The 19681-nt window shown below is 42.8% G+C and overlaps 2 protein-coding genes across 2 annotated transcripts in view; one reads left to right on the top strand and one right to left on the bottom strand.

Moving 5' to 3' along the window:
- Positions 1 to 1350: 1350 nt before the first annotated feature.
- Positions 1351 to 9733, top strand: LOC308480220 (large ribosomal subunit protein uL15-like). Its single transcript, XM_081011677.1, has 5 exons — positions 1351 to 1490; positions 4703 to 4766; positions 6356 to 6431; positions 8120 to 8294; positions 9560 to 9733. The coding sequence occupies exons 1-5, from the start codon at positions 1488 to 1490 to the stop codon at positions 9686 to 9688; spliced, it is 447 nt and encodes a 148-aa protein (XP_080867803.1). The 5' UTR covers positions 1351 to 1487; the 3' UTR covers positions 9689 to 9733.
- Positions 9734 to 10212: 479 nt separating this feature from the next.
- ZNF831 (zinc finger protein 831) overlaps positions 10213 to 19681 on the bottom strand; it is a 45148-nt gene continuing 35679 nt past the window's right edge. The window contains 2 exon segments of the mRNA XM_081010980.1: positions 10213 to 12833; positions 14218 to 14303. Coding sequence (XP_080867106.1) covers positions 12039 to 12833; positions 14218 to 14303 — 881 coding nt within the window. The 3' untranslated portion in view covers positions 10213 to 12038.

Below are 19681 nucleotides of genomic sequence, written 5' to 3' on the forward strand. Positions count from 1 at the left end.
CTTTTTTTTAGATTTGCCTTGAGAGAGTCTTTAAACCTCTTTTGTTGACCACCAGCATTACACTTTCCATTTTTAAGTTCGGAATAGAGTAGGTGCTTTGCAAGACGATAATCAGGAAACCAAACATGACCAGTTCAACAATGTTGAAGAATCATTGCTTCAACACTGGCAATCTCTGCTTCTTCCAGTACACTGGCCTTAGTTCGCCTGTCTTCCCAAGTGATGTGTAAAAATTTTCAGAGAAACCACTGATGGAATCTTTCGAGGAATTGGAGATGGCATTTATAAGTGGTCCGTGTTTCACAAGCATGCAGTAAAGTTGGTACAGTTGTACCTCTGATTATGAACGTTTCTGGTTATGAGCGCTTTGGGTTACGAACTCCGCTAACCCGGAAGTAGCTGCTCCTGGTTGCAAACTTTGCCCCAGGATGCGAATGGGAATCGCGCGCCTCTGCAGCGGGAGACCCCACTAGCGAAAGCGTGCCTCAGGATAAGAATGGTTATAGCTTAAGAACAGACCTCCAGAACGAATTAAGTTTGTACCCAAAGGTACCATTGCAATACAATAGCTTTGTAAACAAGCATTTTGGTTTGCCTGCGAATGTCCCAGTCCTCAAACACTCTGCACTTCAATCAGGAGAAAGCTGCGCTTGCAGAGCTCAGGCAATGCTGGATTTCAGCATTGTGGAAAGATAACTGCCAAGGTAGGCAAAGTAATTGGCACTTGCCAACATTACACCATTAAGTTGGATTTGTGGCACTGCAGAGGGGTTGTTTTGTGTTTGTTGGCGCAGCACTTTGGGTTTTTTGGATGTTGGGCGATAGGCCAAGCTTTTTGTAAGCTTCTGCAAAGGCATTTAGGAAGATTTGGAGGTCATCCTCTGTGTGGGAACACACTACGTTGTCATCAGCATATTTGAAGCTCTATGACAGAAGTTACAGTAACCTTACTCTTTGCTTTCAGCCTGCTCAGATTAAAGAGCTTTCCATCTGCTCGAAAGATGATTCATATCCCGGTGGGGACATATCTGGGAGTAAGAGCCCACTGAACACAACAGGTTGCACTCATATGCAGACGTGCACGGGAGCAAGAGTTCTCAGCATCAGGGACCATGTAGCCCATAGAGAACCGAAAGACCTCCCCATGTGCCGCTCTAAACTTTTCCCCCCACCTCTACTAAAACCGCGATCTATGCAACAAGCGCTTCTGACTCTTCTCAGCTGCTATTGACGGACCGCGACGCGTTTTGTTTTTTCTTGGGGCCACGTGATCAACGGAACGCCGCCGCGCGGAAGAAGCCGGCATCCAGAGTATCGCGAGACTCCGCCCCCCCCCTCTCTCTCTCTCTCTCTCTCCGCGTGCGCGCATCGTTTACAAGGCCCATCCCCGAGGGGGGCTTTGAGACCTCGCGATAGAAGGGCTTTCCTTCCCGTGACATCTCGCGAGAGGAGCGCTCTTTCCCTTTTATCTTCTTGGAGCCGCCAAGATGGTAGGTGGCGAGTGAGGCGGGGGCGCCGCCTGAGGAGCGGGGCCTGGTGCTCCGGCGCCTCAGAGGCCGTTTCTCTCGACGGAGGGTGGCCGCGCGGGGACTTAGCCGCCAGGGAATGGCGGCTGACTCTCGGTGGGTGGGGGGGGGAGGTTTCTCGGGGTCTTTTACTAACAGTGAACTCAAGGCCGGGCTCTGCGCTCGGAGCCCCCTTCGCCCTCGGGCTGTCCTACCTCGCAGGGTTGTTGTTGGAAAGACAACATCCACGACGCGCTTCCCTGCCTCCTCCAGCTCATCGGGACTGGCGCTTCTCCCCACGGCTTTCTTTTTAAGCCCCCCCCGGCCCATGGTGGGGTTCGGTTGGGTGTTGAATGGAGCAGCGCCGCCCCTCAAAATATCTGTTATTGATCTGCTCCTTTCTCAGTCGAAGGGATAGCTGGGGGGGGGCGGGGCGGGGCGCCCTTTAGATCAGGGGCTCCTAAACTCCGGACTAGAAAGTGGCTCGGGAAGTTCACTCAGGTGGCCTGCTGTACGTAGCACACCTGTAAGCAGTGGCGTAGCGTGGGGGGTGCAGGGGTGCAGGGCGCAACATCTGGGGGGGGCGCGCTCGCAGCTCTCTGCTCGAGTGCTAAAATCCACAGGTTAGGGGGTGCAAATTACTTGCCTTGCCCCGGGTGCTGACAACCCACGCTACGCCACTGCCTGTAAGAATAAAACTTTTAAATCGTACAGCATCTACCACAACACTTTACCATTGCTCCAGTGAGGAAAAAGACCATCATCACGTGAGGGACCCCTGACCATTAGGTCCAGTCATGACCGACTCTGGGGTTGCGGCGCTCATCTCGCTTTACTGGCCGAGGGAGCCGGCGTACAGCTTCCAGGACATGTGGCCAGCATGACTAAGCCGCTTCTGGCGAACCAGAGCAGAGCACGGAAACTCCATTTACCTTCCCGCCGGAGCGGTACCTGTTTATCTACTTGCACTTTGAAGTGCTTTTGAACTGCTAGGTTGGCAGGAGCTGGGACCGAGCAACAGGCACTCACCCCATCGCAGGGATTTGAACCGCCGACGTTCTGATCAGCAAGTCCTAGGCTCTATGGTTTAACCCACAGTGCCACCCGTGTCCCGGTCTGACAAGACCCCGCAGCAATTTTTGAGTGTTTCATGGGATAAAAGTATTTGCATAGAGGTCCAAAAGCATTTTTTTTCTGAAGGCTGCTCCAATGCCTTATGTTTCTGCTCTTTGCAATGTGTCATACATGGGTGTCAGCACTGTGACAGTGAACAGGTTTGCTTAGTGGACCTCTGGGGAGAGATGCGCTGTAATTATTGCTTTGCCTGCTTTTAATTATTATTATTATTATTATTATTATTATTATTATTTATACCCCACCCATCTGGCTGGGTTTCCCCAGCCACTCTGGGTGGCTCTCAACAGAATACTGTATTAAAAACATGATAAAACATCAAACATTAAAAATTTTCCTAAACAGGGCTGCCTTCAGATGTCTTCTAAAAGTTAGTTGTTTGTTTCTTTGACATCTGATGGGAGGGCGTCCCACAGGGTGGGCGCCACTACCAAGAAGGCCTTCTGCCTGGTTCCCTGTAACCTCACTTCTGGCCCTCAGAACTGGACCTCAGTGTCTGGACTGAATAATGTGGGTATACTGGCAAATATACCACATGCCAAATAGGAGGCATGACACAGGAAACTCGCACCAAGTCAGGTGGTTGGTTCATCTAGTTTGGTTGGGGTTTTTTGGCGGGCATTGGCTCTCCAGGACTGTGGGAGAAATCATTCCCAGCCCTACCTGGAGGTGGAGATGCCAGAGATTGAACCAAGAGCCATTTGTGTGTGCTGTACCATGGAGCTATGGCCCTTCCCATGTTGAGGTCTGAAGGGGGATTTTAGTCATGTTTGCGTGATTGGGAACCCTACTTTAATCAGGAAACCAAGCTGCACATGCAAGTGAAAGGCTGCTTCAGACCTCAGCTCAACATGGGAAGATCAGGAAATGAACGGGCAGGGCTGGTGCACGTGGGGATATTAGGGGTTGCGGAGGGTTCTACTTCCATATTCAGGTGAATGTCTGAACATGCCTATATACAGTGGTACCTCAGGTTACATACGCTTCAGGTTACAGACTCCGCTAACCCAGAAATATTGCTTCAGGTTAAGAACTTTGCTTCAGGATGAGAACAGAAATCATGCTCTGGTGGTGCAGCAGCAGCGGGAGGCCCCATTAGCTAAAGTGGTGCTTCAGGTTAAGAACAGTTTCAGGTTAAGAATGGACCTCCGGAACGAATTAAGTACTTAACCCGCGGTACTACTGTACTGTTATTGAATCCAATCTTAATAGCCTGAAAAGACTGCTGGCCTGAAGGGATTTATTTTATTTATAGGTGTACAGTGGTGCCTCGCAAGACGAAATTAATCCGTTCCGCGAGTCTCTTCGTCTTGCGGTTTTTTCGTCTTGCGAAGCACGGCTATTAGCGGCTTTAAGAAAAAGGAAACAAACTCGCAAGAACTCGCAAGACGTTTCGTCTTGCAAAGCAAGCCCATGGGGAAATTCGTCTTGCGGGACGACTCAAAAAACGGAAAACCCTTTCGTCTAGCGAGTTTTTCGTCTTGCGAGGCATTCGTCTTGCGGGGCACCACTGTATTTATTTTATTTTATTTTACATAGGTTTTAGTGTGGCTTATCTTGCTAGCTTAGTATGGCTAGCGCTATAGCATATTGATGCATATATAGTATGGTATCCATATGGTGGTTAAAGTTTCAGGCTGCAGAGACCAAGGTTCAAATCTCCACACAGCCCTGTGGCTCACTGGGTGATCTTGGGCTGATCACAGCCTAACGTAGACACAGGAATTTGTGCAGATAAAATGAGGATAATGGTGTATATGCCATCCTGAGGTGAGAAAAAAATATGAGATTACTTATTTACCAGTAAGCACCACTTGAAGTTAATTAAACAGTCAAAGCACAGCAAACATTGAAATGCCAGTGTCTTCAGAAAAGGTAAATGGGAAGCACACATTAATCAGGCCTGTAAATCTGATTAAGGTTCATAAGCAACTGTTCCAAGCTGGAGATCCCCCACTGGTGTATTCCAATCATGTGTTGGTTTTTGAAACATCGTGTTACATTTGTTCTTCTTTCATTGGGCACTGATATAACATATGCTGTCATATTGTCTTTTTCTTAAGCCTTCAAGACTGAGGAAGACCAGGAAACTGCGAGGTCACGTCAGCCACGGCCATGGTCGTATTGGTACGTGTAGAAGCAGCTTCCATGTAAAACTATTTTGCTACTTAAATCTGTTGTTGCTTCACAGGGTTTTGGAATCTTCTCCCCTGGTTATCAGGTGACTTAAACTTAAAGGGGAAAAAAGCTTTTTGGTGTCTGACACTTCTAGTTTTTGGCTTGCTCCCCCCCCCCCTTTTTTTAAAAAAAAAACTCCTGAGTGTAGTTGCATGGGAGTAAAGCATATGGTTTATAATTTTTTTATATTGCCTTTCATCCAAAGATCACAGGGCGGTTTGCAATATAAAAACACAAAAATATATAGCATAATTAACAAACTAAAACAATAACACTCCCCTTCACACACACAGTTTAAAAGGCCATAGATGGTTTAATTAGCCAAAAGCCTGGGAGAAATGTTTTTGCCTGGTTCCTAAAGACAGGTAACAAAGGTGTCAGGCAAGCAGAAAAGGCCTATTCTTGTGTTGCTCCCCTTTGGACCTCTGGCAGAGGATGCACACGAAGGACCTCAAACGATGATCTGGGTCAGTTCACATGGGGATAGATTGTCCTTGAGGTGTTAGCTGCTAGCAAAGGCTATCTTTCCATAGCTACAGCCACTGTGCCTTTGGGTCCAGCTTGCACATTCCAGAATGAATACAAGCAGTGGGGAAGAAGTTCCTTAGTACCTACTTTATCTCAGCCAAGGTTTCCCCTTGCTAATATGAGGTTCAAGCTCTTTGCAGGAAAATAGGTAACAGAGAAGTTTTAATAAGTGTATTTAGCATAGCTCTTGAGTCAGAACTGTTATGAAATGCAATATGGTTATTGTATAGAAGCAGAGATAAATAGCATCAGTAGTAAATATAGGATTGCTTATTAACAAGTTCTGCTTCACTCCTTGACACAAATGGGTTTACCATACTTGGTGCCTAAACTTGCATAGGTTTCCCACATCCCTTCAGGCCTTGTTCCAAACCCAAAATGGCATCCACTATATGGCCTCTGGAGCAGTTGTAGCCTAACCATATATTTTTAGGCAGGCACTGAGGACAATGAATGGGTAAAAGAACTACCGTCCTAAGTCCTGCTTTGTGTAACTACCGGTAATTATACTTCCAGTTTGCTTAGAGCTAGCGTAGCATGAATGACATAACTTTAGAAAGTGGAAATTCCAAGTTCCTAGAAATGTGGTCTGAAGAAAGTAGATCTCACTGCTTTGCTAGCCTGATAAAAAAAATTGAGCTTTTTAAAGCCATAAACTGGAAGTCGACGTTGACTGTTAAGGCCAGTAGGGGTGCAGCTAATCACACAGCAGACCTGATCCTTTGCAGGTTCACTATGATTCATACAAAGGCTGAACTAAATGTTTACTAGAGGGAAAACACGATGGAACTTCTGAGTAAACATGTGTAAAGTTGTGCTCTAAATTCTTGGGACAGTTAACTCCTCTATGATAGTATGGGTGTGTCTGCAGGCTTAAGCTTGCCTAAATCTTGTGTTGGATTGTGGTCTTTAAGTACTGGTGATGATAAACATTTAAGCTGGCAGTGTGTGTGCGTGTTTCTCTGCTTTAAAGTTTTTTAAAAATATTTCTGTTTGATGTTTCTCTTTAGGTAAGCATAGAAAGCATCCTGGAGGGCGTGGTAATGCTGGAGGCCTGCACCACCACAGAATAAACTTTGATAAATAGTAAGCTAGCCCTTTTTTCTTTACTTCCCTTCATTTCTTCCCTCATCAACCCCCCCCCCCCAAAAAAAAAACTGGCACCAAAAAATAACTACCTATGTAGATTCAGCAGTTAAGAAATACCGTTTTCAAATACTGAACTGTATTTAAGGAAAGTATACATGCATTTTATTGCAACAGCTGTGGAAAGCTTGAACTTTCATCACTTGTGGCTTCTCAGAGCTCTATGGAAGCCAGTAAGTACAAGTCTATGTAAAGTATATTTAGTATCTGCTTTCCTAATGAATTTTATTTCACATAGTTTTGGGGAATACAGTGGGATCCCCCCAGCCTTTCAGAGCAAATTCTTTTGGTGGAGTAGGTGGAGAAGAAGGACCCTCCCCCCCACACACAATTTGCACAATCAGAAGTGTGCTGCAGGAGGCCAATACGATTGGATGGTCCCCCTTGTTTTGTTTAGTAAATATTAGCAAAATACGCTAAATAGGACCTCAAGTCAATATGGGGCATTAGAAAAATTTCCAAAGAAGTTACAATGATAGTTTTCAAATGTAGGAAGCTGCCCTATACAGAATCAGACCATTGGTCTATCTAGATGAGTACCATTGACTGACTGGCAGTGGCTCTCCAAGGTTGCAGGCAGGAGTCTCCTCTAGTGTTACCTGGAGATGTCAGGGATTGAATTTAGGACCTTCTGTGTCCAAATCAGATGGTCTACCACAGAGCTACCTATGGCCCTTCCAGAAAATGGAAGTGCTAGCCCACTTTTTATTACAGTGGTACCTTGGTTGTTGAACTTAATCCGTTTGACTCCTGAAACGATCCGAAAATCAAGGCACAGCTTCTGATCGGCTGCAGGAGCTTCCTGCACTCAAGCGGAAGCTGCGTCGGATGTTCGGCTTCCGAAAAACATTTGCTAACCAAAACATTTCTAGGTTTGCGGCATTCAGGAGCTGATTTGTTCGACAACTAGACTGTTCAGGAACCAAGGTACCACTGCATTTGGACTTCAGGTGCACCTAGTATCATAAAACAAACTGGCTCAACACACTAGTTTTTAAAATAAATTCTTTTTTAGCCTCTAGATTCTGGTTTATTTCAAATGTACGTAGACATGTAGAATAGCAATAATCTTATCTGTTCCAGTCCATGATATACTGTCATACACAATCTTTTTCCTGCTTTTATCTGTTTCCCTGAGAATTTGGCAAGACAATGAAGTTGCATATTTACAAATAACTGAGACTAGAGTCACATCTAGATATTTTCAGTTATCATGGTGTGCTATAGTGCTCAGAAAGTAACAACTGACTTTTATTCACTGACTGTGCTCCGCATAGTACAGTCAGCCATCAGGTTAGTAACAGAGGGCTGTTCCTCAGAGTAAGAGATGTGTGTCAGCAGGAGGGTGCAGACAACAATGTCTCATGTAGAGCTTTCTCCTTTCTCAATATTTGCCTCATCTTTGTACCCTGTATTAAGAAAGAAGCTTACTTAAAAGCACTCTGAGCTCATGGCTGACCTCAGATTTGAATTAAGAATGTCTGCATTACACCTTTTGCTCTTAACCTGTGCCAGATATTTTTGTCGGTAAACCTAGACATGGTCATCCAATAAACCTTGGTATTGTTGCTTATGCATTTAAAAATGCATCATGCAGTGATTTTTCAGTTTGTGATTTTTCTTTCTAGCCATCCTGGTTATTTTGGAAAGGTTGGTATGAGACATTACCACTTGAAGAAAAACCAGCACTTCTGTCCCACAGTCAACCTGGATAAACTGTGGACACTTGTTAGCGAGCAGACAAGGCTCAAGTATGCCAAAAATTCGGCCGGATTATCACCTGTAATTGATGTTGTGCGCTCAGTAAGTGTCAAAAACTTTTGAATGAATTTTTTATAGTGATGCAGCTCTTCCCAAATATTGCTTTTATATTTGCTTCCTATCATGTAAAAACCAAGGAAGGTCTGCATAATTTGACTACAGTAGGCCTGCCCAGACCAAATGGGAGTTTGCCAGCCTCTTAGTTTTGCTACCTGTTGGCTGCATCTGGCTTGATGGGGCATAGATGGTGGAGACCAAGCTATAGGCCAGGCTTGCACAGTCTGTAGAGTGGGCATTTTTAAATAATAATAAAATAATAATAATAATAATAATAATAATAATAATAATAATAATAAATTTATTATTTATACCCCGCCCGTCTGTCTGAGTTTCCCCAGCCACTCTGGGCGGCTTCCAATCAAGTGTTAAAAACAATACGGAAAGTGATTGCATTACTTAAATTTATTGTAGGTTTTACAGTTTGTTGGTTTTTTCAGAAAGAGCTAAACCATGAGCCTGTTTGGATGAATGTCATACCAAACCATGGTGTTATGTAGTGTAGGGGCAAAATGACCAAGGAACCTCAGTCTCCACTTCGGGAGCCTGCTTGTTTGCAATAAGCCATGGCTTGTGTCAGCATTATGAGTGAAATAGACGTATGTTGCATATTGTAAAAATGCAGTTGTAGGATACTGGTAACCCCATAACCCTGGAGTTTGAACAGCTAATTTTCCAATTAACAAAACAAAGGCAGTGCCCATTCAATAGACTTGGCTCTTTCTATTACTCATATACTGAAAAGATGGTGAGACTTCATTGTATGTCTGTAGATACTGTATTGTATATACAAAAGGGGAGGTGGTAAAAAGATGGAACATTTGTCTTTCTGTCTCTTTACATTAACTACACACTTTCAAACAACTATCTCAATATTTCAGTGAAACATGATATGGTGAAAGCTTTTTTTTTTACTTTAATTGCCCCATATTACCCAAATGTTCTGTCGGCTGGAATGCACAGCTAAAGAATGCTGAGACTCATGATGATGGGCATAGTGAATATCATGAAGTAGCAAGCACACTTTAAATTGCACATGTTCCATTATACTGTCAAGTTGCTATTTTCTGTTTCCTCCCTTGTAGTCTCTAGTTCTACAGCTTCCCTCCTACCCACAGTTTGTTTACTTGCAATATTTCACAAAGTGTACATAATCTTTTAGTTTTATTGGAACTGATCAGTGATGGTTGGAAAAAAAATTGGTACCTTCTGGGTTTGCTGATGATTCTCCTATCTGTTTATGTTTTTAGGGTTATTATAAAGTCCTGGGCAAGGGGAAACTGCCCAAACAGCCTGTAATTGTGAAAGCAAAGTTCTTCAGCAGAAAAGCAGAAGAAAAAATAAAAGCAGTTGGTGGCGCTTGTGTGCTAGTAGCATAAGGACTTCTCTATGTACTCAGAGTTAAATAAACATCATTTCAGCTACCTTGTATTCTCATTTTAATAAGCTGTTGAGAAAGACTGCTAATTCTAGTGCCTGCTGGCTTGTCTACAGGAGACAAAACCTTTTCTAATGTACCATATTTACTTGAATGTATTGCACACCTTTTTGGGCCAAATTACGTCACAAAAATTAGGGTGTGCTTTAGATTTGATGGTGCCAGCAAATACTTTTTGGGTTTCAAGGTTTTGAAAATTGAGGTGTGCATTAGATTCGTGTAAATTCAGCATCTCCTGACATTCTTTTCTTTCAGCACATGCATAATAAAAGGACAGAAGACTCAACAAATGTTGTCGACTAACCATTGTACATTATGCATCACGGCAAGATGCACGGTTGTCATTTAAGAATAAAGGGGGCAAATTTCACATCCAGTCATGATTGTTATGCTACAATTAACAAGCAGAGCTGAATTGACTCTTATTGTCACTCTGAAAAAATACCAACATCCATAACTGTAGTCTTCACTTGGAATTATGGTAATGTTTTAATAAGCACAAGATTTCATGAAGATAGAAAGGTATTTGCAGAGCATATGTAAAACCCACCAAGAAACATCTACTAGAAAGTTTCTAAGACAATAATTCATATCTCTGTTACACACCTTCCAACAGAGCTTATGCAATTCTGTACTAGTTCTTAAGTAGTAGTAAAAAAAAAAATATTTTTTAGGTTTGGTAGGCTTTTTTCCACCCTGCAACATTCAGTATGCTAAAAATCAATACAAAGCTCTTACAATGTGGTTACCAATTTGGCAAAGTATAAAAAGTCTGCATTTACACTGTTGAAAGGAACAATAAGAAGTTTGATCATTTTCAGCCCTACATATCTTATGGATGTGCTGCGTTGCTTTTTATTGTTCAGTAATGCGTGCCTTTCCTAGGTATGCAGACTTGGGGCCAGCAAGGAATAGATGGCCTACATAAGGTTTCATTTTTACAAATTCTGTTTTGATCAAGGAGCAAGCAGTTATGAGTTTCACATGAAAGATTCATTGCCTTGTAACATAACATCAAAAAGTATTCCAAAACTCATATGAAATACTAAATATAAAACCTGAATATAATACAATAGTGCAATTGCGTTCTAAAATTGGCATCACTTCAAATTAGTGTTATAACAAAATTGGGTTCAGTTTAGAAAAATTCAGTTTGACCAATTGGACTTTGTACATAGAAGCTGGTGAATCTTCAATGAAGTGTGTTTTGTTGTTGCACCTAGTTCAAAGACTGAACTAGCACAAAAACTGGGGAAGGAAATGTGTTTTGGTATTTTACATTCAAGTCCTGGGGCTTAAACAAAAGAACAGCAACCCTGTTGAACCTAGAAAACAACTCAAAATATTCCAATTTCAGAAACCTCAGGAAATGTTCAACACTGGTGAGCCATGTTACCAGAGCAGTGGGGGATATAAAATATTCAAATTCGATTTCAGAAGGCACAAAACACAAAGCAAAACATGCTTGTGTTGTCTGTCACAAGGGAGCACGGAAATATTTATGCAATACGGAAAAGCTGTAGGATGTCTTAAAGGTGCAGATCTCCTCATGCAAAAGTCTAGATGGAAAAACTTGCAGAAAAGCAGCAGCAGGGAAAACAACTCCAGAGTAGGTGACACTCAAGTGTCAACCCTCAACCTGCACATGGTCTCTGCCTTCTATTGTATCAACATAAGAGACTGACCAATAGCATTGAGCTTACAACAAAACTTGAAGCAAGGAGCTACGGCGATGTTGGTTTACTGTGCGGGGACCAACTGCTTCCTTGCTTCATATAAAAGTATTAACACATCTAAAGAAACCCAACTTGAGGTCAGGAATGGTTTTTTTCCTGCGCTTAAGGTGGAGGATAAAGGCAGGTCTGGTCCTTACTGGACTTCCTATTGATCATGCCCCTATATCAGGGGTGGAGAACCTCAGGTCTAGAGTCTGAATTTGGACTTCAGGCCAGCTTTCAGGACTCTTCCCCAAGCCACTTCCATTGCCAACCCTATTCTCTGATGTCAAGTCCTTTTGGTGGGGTAGATAATGCTTCTTGCTTGCCAGGACAGAGGCGTGGATGTAGAAACCCGATTTCTGCATGGCTGGAATGTCGCTTGCTGTACAGAGGTGAGAGTCGTACACCCATTTCTCTGCCCATTTAGCCTTTGCTTCCACTCACCTTTTGCATCTAGCCCTGCCAACCACTAGTATGTGGCCCCTGGAAGGTTGCCGAGGAGAGAATGTGGCCCTTTGACTGAGAAAAGGTTTCCCACTCCTGCCTTATCTTCAACAGCAGATGGGCTAGTCACTATATTTCTATAATCAGCCTGTCTTCATCATCACTGCTGCTTATGTCGTCATATTCCACGTGAGCTTGTTTGCTCATCACTTCTAAGCTTTGTTTTTTGTAGGGTTTGGATAGTGTTCCAGAGCTAGCTATGAAAGTAGAGGGGGTTTTGAAAGGAGGAAATCCAGGTTTAGAAAGCTTTCCTTGATCATTGCCTGGTTTTGTAGAGTGGATGTTCTTCTCTGTACAGCTGCAGTGGCCAGGAGAGCTGTTGGTCTCCTGCACAAGCCCTGAACTATGTAAAGGATTACTTGAAAATGATGTACCAGTAAGCAACTTGGATCCGAACAAAGCAGGACATGGAGTTTGGAAGGTGGGGGCAAGCTGCTCTTTTAGAGATGGATATAAAGCTCCACCTGTGGGTTTTTCTTTTCTTCCTGTGACGTGGACAGAGGGCTCTAAGTCGGTAAAATTTTGATACTTTGATTCTACATTATCACAGTCTGCATTTGATTCCACAAATATAGGACTAATAACCTTTGAATCCACAATGCTGTGTGAATGGCTCTTGCCTGAAACTATCAGTTCAAAGTTGCAATGCTCAATGGAAGGCCAACAATCATCAGAAATAACATCTGGCTGTGGTTCTTCCTTAAATATTCCTAAGGCGTTGACATCAAAGGTGTTTGCTTTTTCCACTACTGCATCAGTGGCCAGTGTAAAGGAATATGTTGCTTTTGAAACATCTGGAACTGCAGGCATCATCTGAAGAGAGAGACTGCCCCTGGAGCGTTCATTAGCAGACCCAGAAACTTCCTACCAGAGAAGGAGATGAAATTATCAATTCATTGAATTCACTTTCAAATCCAAAGCCACTAAGTGCATTGTGTAAATTAAGTAACTCATTTAATTACACTGACTGCAGCCTTACCCAGAAGTTAGTTCCGCAGAATTCTATGGTGATGACTCCCAGGTAAGTAAGGTTAGGATTGCTGTTGTTGGGCAGTATTCAGTGCACTCTTTCTGTCAGTGCAGGGACATCTGGCTGTGTAATGGAACTTCCCCTCCCTCTCCCCTTTCCCCCAACTTAACCAGTTCTGGGAGTGTCCCAAACACACTGTTATAGATAGTGTGAAGTATTCAGCAGGAGGGGAAGGGAAAGTTGCACAAATAAATACTTGCACTAAAGTCTTATTTCTTCAAGAAGTCTACTAAGGGCCCATGCTGAAAGTTATTTTCTCACTGCAAAACGGCTTGCAGTAAGTAGGCACCTTCTGGAAAACGAATGTCATGCAACTTATTCTTGTAAATGGCATCTATGTTTAACTTTGGGGGATGACACTTTCATGAGATAAGTTTTCATATGGATAGCCATGGTGCCTGCCAAAATTCATCTTGTAATACAAATACCTTTATTGGAAATGGAAGATCACTGACCATCACAAATGACTACCATTTCGTTCCCCCTCTTGTCATAATATTAATAGATAAGTAGTTCTGTTAGTTCAATAAGTTTTCACGGAACAAATGAACTTCTCTCTCTCCTCTCCTACCCCCCCCCATCTGTTCTGGAGTTCCTCCAACCCTCTGGATCAGAATTAGGGGAGGTGCATAGAGAGAAGAGGGGGACTTCCACTGTGTGATAGTTCTAGCACTAAAAAGTCTATATGGCTGTCCTACACTACAGGGCCAGTTCCAAGGTTCAGGTGTTACTTTACAAGGTGCTTAACAATTTGGGTAGAGGATAACTCTAGGATACCTGCCTGATCACTGAAGTCTTTCTTATCACTCATGGCTCAAATGCACAACTCATTTCCACCAGGAACAGCGTGTTTAGTACTGTGGGACCAATTTCATGGAACTCTCAGTTGAGGTCAGCCAGGCCCCTTCTGTACTGAAGTGCTGGTACTTACTGAAGACTTTTTAAAAATCCCAGTAGCCATTTTAATTTAAGTTTTATTTTATAGTTTCAACTGATGTTTTATTTTTTGTACTGTACTTTTAACTTGTTTGTTTAATGATTTAATTAAGTATTATTAAGTTGAGTACCGCCCAAAATATCCCATTGCTTTTTGCGACTATTAAAACTATCCAGTGGGGAATGGCTGGTTTATCAACTACTTGTCCTTTCAGCTTTTAATTAGTCCAATGTTACTTGAGTTACCAAGAGTTGAAAAGGTATTCCCAAATGACTCCTTACTTCTTTCATCTGGTTCTTTTTCACAGAGGAAGCAGCTTTGTCAGTTGGGGCATAAGATGTCTCCTGCTGTAGATTTTGGTCATTCCCTGTTTGGAAAGAAAACAGAGACACCGTGGTTAGCAGGCTGATTTTCGTTTTCCACTTTTTCTGGGCAAATAGGTTCCAGGTGGCTTCCACTTAAGATTTGAATTCATAGTTAGTGATATACAGAACGCATTTGACAAATGAAATTTTACAAGTAGTTGCTTGTTTTTGCCACCTTAACTGCTTGTGATGTCTTGGAATACATCAATGTATTTAAACATCTCTGTAAGGCAGGCTGGGCTATCAAATTTAGTTTACCATGCCCAAAGCCAACATTTATCTGCACTTCAATGGCAACATCATCAATTAAATTTGTATACCACCCTTCATCCACAGACCTCAGGGCTGTTCACAACTTAAAATAAACACAAAATACATAATAAAAATAAGAACAAATACAAACACAAACCAATAATCTCCCCTCCTACAACACATTTAAAAGGGCATCAGATTTCAGTCAGCCAAAGAGTATGGTTGAAGAGGAACAAGAATTCTGAATTGCAGACCAACAGGTAAATGAAGTGGAAGCCGGGGGGAGTGCTAATGTGGGTGAAAGTGTCCAGAATTAGGAACAAGGGGAGTAGAAACATGTTTCATGCTTTGAAAGGAGTTGTCACATCTGGGTATGGTACCTTTTAGCCCTCACAGATGACAGATGAGTTGGAAGTCAGAGAAGGAAAAATGGAATGCCCTAAAGGAATAACACACAGAAACAAAGTAACCAGGGAACGTATGATTAAACCTATTAATACCCTTTTTTAAAAACATGATGGAAATAATGGTTTAATAATTCTCAGCTCCATAGTCCATGTTTTCATACTTCCATCCATGGAAGCTGAAAGCACTTTATTGTAAAATCCATCCTGTGTAATACTGTCAGCCTTATAGTTTCAATCTAAATGATCATGAGAAAGGCTGGAAAACAAATGCTATGCTGGCTTCGATATATCCTTTAGCAATAGAAAAGCTGGGCCTCGTAGATACTCATCCCTTGAAAAACAGCTTACACTCCTTAGTGCAGCAATTACTAGTTCATGTCTCCAAGGAAACCGGTACCAAAGAGCTAAACAGAGATGATTAAAAAGGGAAAAGATGTGGAAGCAAGGAGAATCTGTGCTGAAATGGAAACTGCCCCAAGCCTCTACTTTAATTCAAAGACAGACAGTGTTAAGTGGGGGCCCTGGGACACACTGCTATAGAGATGGGGAGCCTGTGACCCTCAAGGTGTTATTGAATCCCAACTCCCATCAGCTCCAGCCAGCACAGTAAATGATGAGGAATGATGGGGGTTGTAGTCCAACTGCAGGAGGACCACAGGTTCCTCATCCCTGTACTAGCACCATATGTGACCCAATGGGAATTAAAGTACTTCTTCACTTGACTCAAAATTAATGCAAGTACATTTGTCATGCTCTTGGTATCGGTTGTCTGGTACCAGACACCTTGACATGCCATTTCAAATCTGAATACTTGTGCATCCATTTTAAGCAGTGTAGTGTAAGAACATACAATGACTTAGACTTGACAACTTAGACAGCATGGCCAAGAATTGGCATCTTCAAAAATTTTCACCTGCATCCAAGAGCAAATGTTCTATTAGATGCTTAAAGGTAAAGGGACCCCTGACATTAGGTCCAGTCGTGACCGACTCTGGGGTTGTGGCGTTCATCTCGCTTTACTGGCTGAGGGAGCCGGCGTACAGCTTCCAGGTCATGCGGCCAGCATGACTAAGCCGCTTCTGGCGAACCAGAGAAGCACACGGGAACACCGTTTACCTTCCCGCCGGAGCAGTACCTATTTATCTACTTGCACTTCGTGCTTTCGAACTGCTAGGTTGGCAGGAGCAGGGACAGAGCAACGGGAGCTCACCCCGTCGCGGGGATTCATTTTTTTTTTTTAAATCATATTTATTAAAAGTTTAAGAATTACAGAAAAAAGAGAAAAAGAAAACAACAAAAAATTGACAAAGCATACATTACAATACATAAAAAGAAAAGCATAAAAAACAATACAACAATACAGCAAAAAAGAAAAACACAATAACATTAAAACACACATCCAATGTTCCATATCTTTATCTTTCATTTACTTGTTTCATCGACCTCCTCACACCTCCCTTTTTGTATTCTAATTTAATTAATTGTTTCAGCAAATTCTTTTCATCTTTCTCAATTTTTGTTATATAATTTATCTTAACGATCTAACCTTTTAATTAACTCAACAAATCCTTCCCATCTTTCACTATATTCTGTCATTCAATTTACCTTAATTTATTTAACCTTATCTTACCATAAAAAAAACCTTAAAACTTAAAACTTAATGTACATAACTCCTTATATCATTTCTACTAAAGCCAAATAGTTTCATTCCAACATTTTTCCTAATACTCGTTAATTTTACACTAATTCTCAAAATAAATTTTTTAAAAACTTTCTTCCAATCTTCATCCAACGTCTCTTCTTCCTGGTCTCGGGTTTTGTCAGTCCTTCTTGTCCATTCCATCTAGTCCATCAACCTGGTGATCTTATGTCCGAGGCTCTTAAGTCTTTTCCATATCCCTTCTGCAGATCTTCTTCTTGTTTATACCTGCACTTTACTTTGTCTTTTGTTGATCTTTTTCTTAATTTCTTTCCTTTCTCATTGGGGGGTAGGTCTCGGGGGGACTCCAATCCAAAAATATCTCCATCTCTCCTCAGCAGATCAGCCCATTCCCCACAGTCAACACTGTAATCCAGAAAGTATTTAAAAGCATGTTTCAAAGTCCTTCCAAAATTAAGAGCCCTCACAACTCCAGACCCCCCCTGGTCCACTCCAGATTCAAACTTCAAGAACAGCGGCTTATGCTCCTGCAAGGCCTCGGATCTCTCCATTTGTGTTGCTTGAGGTTCAACAGCAACCTCCTCCATTATCTTCTGCACTTGCACTTGCCCTGTCAAAACAAGTTCCTGGGCTGGTTCCTGAATGGTTTCTATATGGGTATTCGCCGTTTGTCCAAAGTTTTTAACTGCAACAGTCATCAAATCCATCTTCTCATGCATCTGCTCCAGCAAAGCGCTTGTCTTACAAAAAGCAAGCACCAAAACTTCTTCTAAACACATTTTTATTCAAGGTCAGAGTCTGGTCTCACAATCCTAATCTTACAGCTGTGAAATCCCCAGATCGACTCCGGCAACAAATTAACAAGCTCCCTCTAGAGGAGACAATTTCTATTTGTATCCATCTTTTGAAAGCAGGACCAACAAAAGAAAATTACTTTCATTTTTCAAATACTTTGTTTCTTTTGAATGCAAGAAGCAACATTGGAGTCAATTTGTTTCTCTTTTTTTACTATCTGTCAAAAGACGTTCCATTCACAGTCGATGAACTTCCCCATAAATTTCTGTCTCTGACACCCCGTTCCCAGGTTTGAGACGGTGGAAATTTATCTTTCTTTACTCTCTCTCCTGCAGGCTTAAACAGTCAAAAATTCCCCCCCTTTTCTCCTGCTTCCAAGAGGGGTTTTGGTGGTAATAACTGAAGGAAATTTAGACCTTTATATATGACTTTCCAGACTTTAGCTTACAAAGTTTTTGCTTCAATCTATTTACAAAAAACGGGAGGCGGACTTCCTGTTTAGAGCCTTCCCGCTTCAGCGCCAAATTAAAATATTTCTTAATCCAATTTTCCGTTCTACTCACGGGTACTTGTTTAGAGTCCAATTGTCCACAGGAAAAAGTCAGCGCTCTCCGGCAACGGCTGTGCGGCTTCACTCCGTAAAAGTAGTGGTTGATTCAAAACGCCGCGCCACTCACCCCATGTCGCTTCAGATCCCCGAAAAAGGGTTTCCCTGCGAGTAGGGGAGGCGCTCCTGGTGTCAGCCGAATCCCACGTTCCCAGGCTTCCTCCGCCTGGGATTTTTAGAGGGTCTCCGCCTTCGCCGCGGCGGCAAGACCCGATTTTCACAGAGCGGGTTCCTCTCGGTCAGAGGAACTCCGCCATTGCCGATGGCGCTAACCCGGAAGCCTCCGTCGCGGGGATTCAAACCGCCGACCTTCTGATCGGCAAGCCCTAGCCTCTATGCTTTAACCCACAGCGCCACCTGCGTCCCTTCTATTAGATGCTTACTTGACGTAATTAAGAATGTGGCATGTAACCATCTGTGCCAGGGCTATCTTTCATATGAGCCTTGAATTAAGAGGAAAAGACAGTGAACATGCCACTTGAACATGACCAATGCAGCACTATGTAAGCCTCCCACCAGCACAACCATTTAAGCTTGCACATTGGGCTTTTATCGCCATTGCATGTCCCCTAAATCTATCTTAGGGGTTTCCCCAACCCTCCAAGGCTTATTTGGGAAGGATGTAGGGAACACATGGGGAGTCCTATTGCACAAGTGAAAATTCTTGTGCTGACAGGAAGAGAGAACTAGGTATTTAGCAGGAGTCAGCATCCCTCTGTGAGCAGAGGCAGAGCAAGGTGGGTGCGGTACGCCCCGGGCGCCATACCTGAGGGGGGTGACATCGCCGCAGGTGGTACACACCCACCCACCCTGGATGCTCTCTGCTGCTGGCACACACCCCTGGGACACGCACCACTGGCAGAGTATCCCCGCCTCTGTGAGAGAGATTGAATTTGGACCTTCTGCATTCAAAGCAGCTATTCTCCCACTGACCTACGAGCCCTTCCCAAACACATGTAGTACACATGAATGCATGAAGCAGTAAGGAGCAGCTGCATTTGAGCTGAGAATAGTCTGGGGTCAGTCACCAAACCATTCAGCTGGACTGGAGTAATGATGTGCTTCCAATTATTATCTCCTGGTGAGACCAGAGGGACGTCGCCTGGGTGTGAGTCGTGAAGGCCACTCCCCGCCAGGCCCTTTCCATCTGGCCTAGGGGGTGGGGCCCAGACTCACCCAGCTCCACTAAAGACTAGCTCCTGGTGAGACCAGAAGGACATCGCTATGCCTGACAACAAACCGTAACGACTGGATTATTTTGCCCCATTTTTTTGTGCCTGCCAAACAGCCACGTCATGCTTATTTTATTCTCTTGTTAATCATGCTGTTTTAAATGTGCATTTTATATTTGATTTTTCTTTTGGAAATGTTTATGATTTTTGTTTGTTAACTTTGTGTTAAATATGTATTCTGTAGTTGATCTCCTTTGTAATGTTTTATTTTGAAATCTTTAAGCTAATATTTTAGTTTTCTGTTAATTATGTTTCTTTGACTGTATACTCTATATTTGATTTTCTTCTGGTTGTGTTATTGGTGTGTTATTGATGTTTTAATATTCTGTAAACCGCTTTGAGATTTTTCTTAAAAATATAAAGCAGTACAGTGGAACCTTGGGTTAAGAACTTAATTTGTTCCGGAGGTCTGTTCTTAACCTGAAAC

This window comes from Podarcis pityusensis, assembly GCF_964106645.2.
Source record: "Podarcis pityusensis genome assembly, chromosome: 6".
Lineage (NCBI taxonomy): Eukaryota > Metazoa > Chordata > Lepidosauria > Squamata > Lacertidae > Podarcis > Podarcis pityusensis.

Excerpts from the sequence above, each read along its gene's own strand:
- LOC308480220 (XM_081011677.1), top strand. Across the intron at positions 6,432-8,119 it reads AGAATAAACTTTGATAAATA|CCATCCTGGTTATTTTGGAA; the intron begins GTAAGCTAGCCC and ends TTTTCTTTCTAG. Across the intron at positions 8,295-9,559 it reads TAATTGATGTTGTGCGCTCA|GGTTATTATAAAGTCCTGGG; the intron begins GTAAGTGTCAAA and ends TTATGTTTTTAG.